The sequence below is a fragment of the Arachis ipaensis genome, chromosome B10 (assembly GCF_000816755.2).
Source record: "Arachis ipaensis cultivar K30076 chromosome B10, Araip1.1, whole genome shotgun sequence".
Lineage (NCBI taxonomy): Eukaryota > Viridiplantae > Streptophyta > Magnoliopsida > Fabales > Fabaceae > Arachis > Arachis ipaensis.
In genome coordinates, this window is record NC_029794.2 from 21540363 (window position 1) to 21546413 (window position 6051).

A 6051-nucleotide genomic window follows, 5' to 3' on the forward strand; every position below is an offset into this window, starting at 1 on the left:
CGTTTATTTAAATCGGTAAATATTATATTTATTTAATTTAAATAAAAAATCCAACGAAGTAATCATTTTTTTTAGTTTTTATTTTGTTTATTATAGATGTATTTGAAAAACTGTATGCATTATGGAAAAAAGAATAAATAGACGTCAAAAGAAAACCCACAAAAATACAAAAAATAAAATTATTATAGATTCAAATTATAAAAAATTTCATCAAATTATACTTATCATAAAAAATTCTATCAAATTATAAATTACAAACTCAATAATTATTCTAGATTAAAACTTAAATTAAAGATACTAGATCAAAATGCCACAATTAACAATTTTTGTACTATTTGATAGAAAAGCAAAAAAAATTATTGGACAAAACTATCTTAAATTTAATTACACTCCAAGACAGCAATGATATTGAAGCACCATCCCAATTAAAAAATTTATACTTTACACTTATATTTGAAGTCAAAGTAAATGATTTTAACTATACTCTTAACAATATACTATTGCCAAGACATTTATTCCAACAAAAAATACTGAAACTTAACCCTTATTACAACAAATAAAACAGGTAATACAACAAAAAATTTATTTATTCAAAACATAATTTTTATTGTTCATTTATATTCTTCATTGATTATAGAAAACGACTTCACCAACATGAATATTATCAAACCTAGATGACATATAAATTAAGAGATTAAGGAGAAAGAAAAGTAAACGAATCTAAGACACATCTTCACATGAAGAAAATATATACATAGATGGAATAAAAAAAGACAATAGATCAGAAAATGTATACAAGTCAACGGATTAAAAATATCATGTCTCCACAAAAATATATGACAGGAAGAAAAAAGAAATAATTCCAACAAAAACCGAAAATAAAAAAGGAGGACAAACACTATATAAAAAGACTAAGTCAATTAATTATAACAAATACGAACATAAAAACAACAAATGAAGATGTAGCTTTGTACAACTTTAACATTAAAAACTTTTGTATTACAAAATATTTTAAATAATAAACACATCAAATTTAATATTAGTTTGTATATATTTTAATTAATTTTTAAATAATATAATACTTATTAAAATATAATATATACTATAATTAATTTATCACTCTGGGCATCGCGCGAGTCTCACTCTAATTAATAGTGTTTCCTGAACCTTTAACAATAGTGAACTCTTGAACTCAGTTTGGCCATGTTTCAAGCATGAATATGCCCACATTAATAGTGTAGGAAGTAGGAACACTTCGGGATCTTGTGTAACCTCCCTCCGTTTTTTATCCATTATCTTTCATTTATGTTCAGATACATTAGTTTTTGAATATATCGCTTTTTCTAAGTAGGAACGTTATCCAGAATCTGCAGCAGTTCCTTCAAATAAATTGGACAAATTACTTTCACTGACAATTATTTAGAAATCATGAAATGATCAACTACCCACATAATTTTAATAATCATCATTTAGGATGTGGTATTCAGAAGAGAAAATAGCCACAGCCTGTTATTTTAAGGATTTAACTAGTTGCAAATTGCCAAAGCCAAATATAAAATACATCAAGTAGAAGAAAGAGTTCAATTCATATGCTTCAAACAAGAGCAGCAGAGATTAGAGGGATAAGTGCTTTCTTAATTCTCTCTACAGCTGCCTGTAAGGTAGTAAGGGATGCAGCATAAGAGATGCGGATGCAAGTGTCATCTCCGAATGCACTTCCCGGCACCAGAGCAACCTGCAAATGAAAACACCACAAAACAAATAAAATTATTATTTGCGAAATGTGATGCATTAAACCTTTCAAAGCATCATGTCCATCAGCTATCTTAACTTTATATACATATAAGATGTTTCAGAAAAATAGTAAAACAAAATATTACTGCTGATACCTGGCCCTTGTCTAGAAGGTATCGACAGAGGGACTCAGAATTCTCAATTTTACCGAAACCATCAACTTCTCTTCCGTAGTAGGAGCTGAAATCAAGGAATAGATAAAATGCTCCCTGAAAGTGGACAGCATGGTATATTTACAAAGTAGAATAGCAGAGAACAGAAGGAGGAGAAACATCATATAGTTGAGTTTGTGAACCTGAGGTTCTGATATTTTCACACCATCCATCTCTCTAAAACTTCTAACCAAGAAATCTCTTCGTTCCCTGAATGCTTTCACCATGGTAGAAACAGCCTCCCCACCAGCATAGCCTAGCCCTAAGGCAGCAACTGCAGCTTTCTGGGATATACTACTTGCCCCTGAAGTGAACTGAATAAGATAATATGTGTCAGGCATCATATTGGGCGCATGTGGCCACGTGCATGCAAGCACACATATAGCATAAATCGTCCAACTCCAACTTAATCCAAATGAAAAATAGAAATTTTCTTCTCTCCATTGCCGAATCTTGCAAGACCCTAAGCATATAAAGATGTCTTGGAGCAACAGGAAACAAAGAGAAATACAAAGTAGAGCTATATTGTTGACAAAAATGGCCAACCGAAAACAATTACAACATACCTGACTTTGAAGCTTTCCGCATGCTGCAATAAAATGTTTCGGGCCAGCAATATATCCAAGTCGCCAACCAGTCATTGCAAATGCCTACAAGAACACAGTTCAAAAACATCGCAAGTTCATAACCAAGTTACCTGACCAAAGGCTTTATGCATCATGCCATAATTGACAACTATACTAACAAATAACAAATATGAATTGAGTAGTCAACAAAAAAAAAAAAGAGATCAACAACACCAAAAATAATGAAATACCCAAAAAGATATATTAATTTGAATTAAGGTAAGAGAACATATCCTAACAGATTAACCTTGGAAAAACCGTTCACAGTAAGAGTCCTGTCCCACATGCCAGGTAAAGATGCAAAGCTCGTATGAGTTGCTGGTGCATAAATTATGTGTTCATAAATTTCATCAGAGATGACCTGTATAAAACAGCCATAAAGATCTTCAAAGGAACTATCATTTAGAAAAAAACATTGACACACGTGATCTAGTCATGGAAGTATAAAGCTACCAGAAGCCTGGGGTGCTTTGCTACAATTTGGGCTATCTCTTCAAGTAATTTCTTTGGATAGACTGACCCTGTTGGGTTAGATGGCGAGCAAAGAATAAGTACTCTTGATTTTTCAGTGATTTTGGATTCAAGGAGTTTGGGATCCAAAAGAAAATTATCAGATATGCTGGTTGGAAGAATCACAGGTGTTGCATCAGCCAATCTTGCCATTTCTGGGTAACTCACCCAAAATGGGGCCGGAATAATGACCTGAAGAATTTACAAGACATGGTAATGTAAACCGCAGAGTTTGCAAAGGGAAGAATGACATAAGATACATCTTTCATAGTTGTAAACATAACACAGAATGGAGCAATCTTTCATTGGCATATAAAGCTTGCTTGACCCAAAATATATGATAATCAAATTTCATGAGTACAGCAGAAAAACAATACATGGAGCAAGGGGTTCAGAAATGAATGCTGAGTTACAAAATACAAAGTCAGTTGATCAAAACAAAGGCTTGTCACTAAGTTCAAACAGATCATGGAATCCTACTACAAGTCTGTAAACACATACAAGAATACAGCATCAAAAGGAGAACAAAGCTAAAGCTTGTATATTGTTGAAGTCAATTTTTTCCCCTAACCCTGTATTTCAGCACAAATTTAAAGCACACTCACCATTTTTCTTTAACTAGCCTAATGTCTTCGCAAGTAAGGTAAAGAGCCATTACATACCTCATCGCCCGGTGAACAAACTGCAAGTACTGCCTGAGCAATACTCTGCTTTGCTCCATTGCTTACCACAATCTGATCAGGAGTATATGTAATTCCATTCTCCTCTGCAATAAAAATTCAGGAAAATTGTCAAAAGCCACATAAGCCCCCATCTCAAAAAATCAGTAAAAAACAATTAACCAGAGTAAACCAAACACAAACACTTGAAGTGCATGAATTAGCTAACCCTTCAACTTATGACAAATCGCGCTGCGCAATTCAAATGTTCCGGCATTAGGGGTGTACCTTGTGTATCCTTCGCGAATAGCATTAATCCCAGCCTACCATACTCACCACACATTAATCAAACATTCACATGATCATTACTTCATGATCATAATTTCATTATCATACACCTAAATCAAAAAGCAGAAAGATGCAGCAATAAAGTACAATTCACACAAAAATAAAATGAGAATTCACCTCAGCTATGACGGCAGGTGTATCGAAATCAGGTTCTCCGGCGGCCAAGCGAATAACCGGCACTCCGGCTTCGACAAGAGCAGTGGCCTGGTCACTTATGGCAACAGTCTTGGAAGGCTTAACAGCATTAACCCTCGGACTCAAAGAAATATCAACACCAAAAGATTCTGAATCTTCAAAGCTACTACTCTTCGCTTTCACAACCGCCACAAGAGCTCTTCTTCTATTCAGCTCAACACGTTTTCCCTTATGCACCGTTCTACAGAAAACACATAATATTCAAAAAAACAGTTGCAGAGGCGGATATTAGAAACAAATGAAAATGGAGCATAAAGAAGAAGAACTCACATGAAAGGAAGAGATCTACGAGTAGGTGGAGGAATCACGGAATGGAAAGAGGGGCATTGATCTCCGAATTGGGTTCTGGAGATGGTAGCGCTGTTTAGAGTATTCGCCATTGTGAATTCGATTGAAGGTGTTATGATAATACGAGAAAGAAAGGTGAAAAAAAATGCAATTGAAGTAACTGAAATGAAAAGGAGAAGAAATGAGAAAATTAAAGGTAAGATTCAAAGAAGAGGGAAGAGGGGGTTGGTGGGAGAAGAGTTAGTTGGTGGGTGGAACCAAAAAGAACTAAACTAACTTTATTAATAGATTAATAGTCGTTCAAGTCAATAAGATTGAACTCAATTTTTACACGGATGTAGTTTTTGTTTTTTCGTTAATGTTTTGGGAGTGAAATGTAAAGTGAAGTGAAGATAATTAGTTGGGACTTGGGAAGGGGATATTTAAAAGGGTATTTTGGGCTTAATTATTAAGAGATAGAAACATTATTACTCATAATTTTTTATCATGTCACGTCTTCCAACGTTCAATATATAACAATCATGGACCTAAATAATTTTAAGGTTCCTTATCCTTTTAATGATTTGGGCTCGCCAGGATCGATATGCATGTTTTGCTTCAGAAAATAATTTCTGAAATAACAATCATTATTCATTGGAAGTTCATCGTGCACCTTTATATTAGGCTAAACAAGTATAATATATAATCTCTGAAAATATTATCCTCAATTAAGTGATGACTTAAGTAGATTAAAAAGAAAAATGATAAACTGAGATCAGTGAGATGGTCAATAAGGGAACTCGCATACGGTTTTTTTTTTTTTTTATTTCTCAATATGCGTAATTTCTAAAATATTTATCAATTTAAATTTTGAAATATATTTTGATGTAAGGTTACAAGATAAATAAAACATACATGTATTTCTAATGTACTGTATTTAAGATATGAAAGAAAATTTAATACGTTAATTTCGGGTGCACTCAAAATGCTCATTTAAAAAATTGATGTGCATCTAATCTAAGGGGTATGTCTAAAATAAGCTCAACACTTATATATTTATTAAATGTGTCACATTTATATAGACCATTAGATTTTATTAGATTAAAATCAAAGACTAATATAAAAGAAGAACATTGATAGATTCTAATAAATACAGAATATCATAGTAAATAAATGTTTTAAATGACAATACTTTAATATACAATACTTTAAATGACAATAGAATCTTTTATTCTTTTATTTATGTACTATGATATTCTGTATTTATTAGAGTCTATCAATACTCTTCTTTTATATTAGCCTTTGATTTTAATCTAATAAAATCTAATGACCTATATAAATGTGACATATTCAATAAGCACATAAGTGTTGAGCTCATTTTAAACACGTATTCTAATCTAAGATATGTGTTAAGTTATTTAGGAATTTTTACATCATAAATATAAAAAAAATAACATTAATTTTTAATTTTTTAAAAAATTGAAGACAAATAAATCTTTC

General features: G+C 32.1%; 1 protein-coding gene across 1 annotated transcript; it reads right to left on the bottom strand.

The window, feature by feature from the left end:
- LOC107623376 (bifunctional aspartate aminotransferase and glutamate/aspartate-prephenate aminotransferase) lies at window positions 1381-4913 on the bottom strand. The gene is made up of 10 exons (XM_016325611.2): window positions 4555-4913; window positions 4207-4465; window positions 3971-4064; window positions 3745-3848; window positions 3026-3274; window positions 2820-2933; window positions 2513-2596; window positions 2090-2260; window positions 1890-2003; window positions 1381-1735 (listed from the first exon to the last, which is right to left on the bottom strand). The coding sequence occupies exons 1-10, from the start codon at window positions 4662-4664 to the stop codon at window positions 1595-1597; spliced, it is 1440 nt and encodes a 479-aa protein (XP_016181097.1). The 5' UTR covers window positions 4665-4913; the 3' UTR covers window positions 1381-1594.

Bases quoted from the DNA above. Each gene is read 5' to 3' on its own strand.
- LOC107623376 (XM_016325611.2), bottom strand. From the start codon at position 4,664: ATGGCGAATACTCTAAACAGCGCTACCATCTCCAGAACCCAATTCGGA. The intron at 2,934-3,025 runs GTAGCTTTATAC...TGTTTTATACAG, and splicing joins CAAAGCACCCCAGGCTTCTG to GTCATCTCTGATGAAATTTA. The intron at 1,736-1,889 runs GTATCAGCAGTA...TTTCATTTGCAG, and splicing joins ACCTTCTAGACAAGGGCCAG to GTTGCTCTGGTGCCGGGAAG.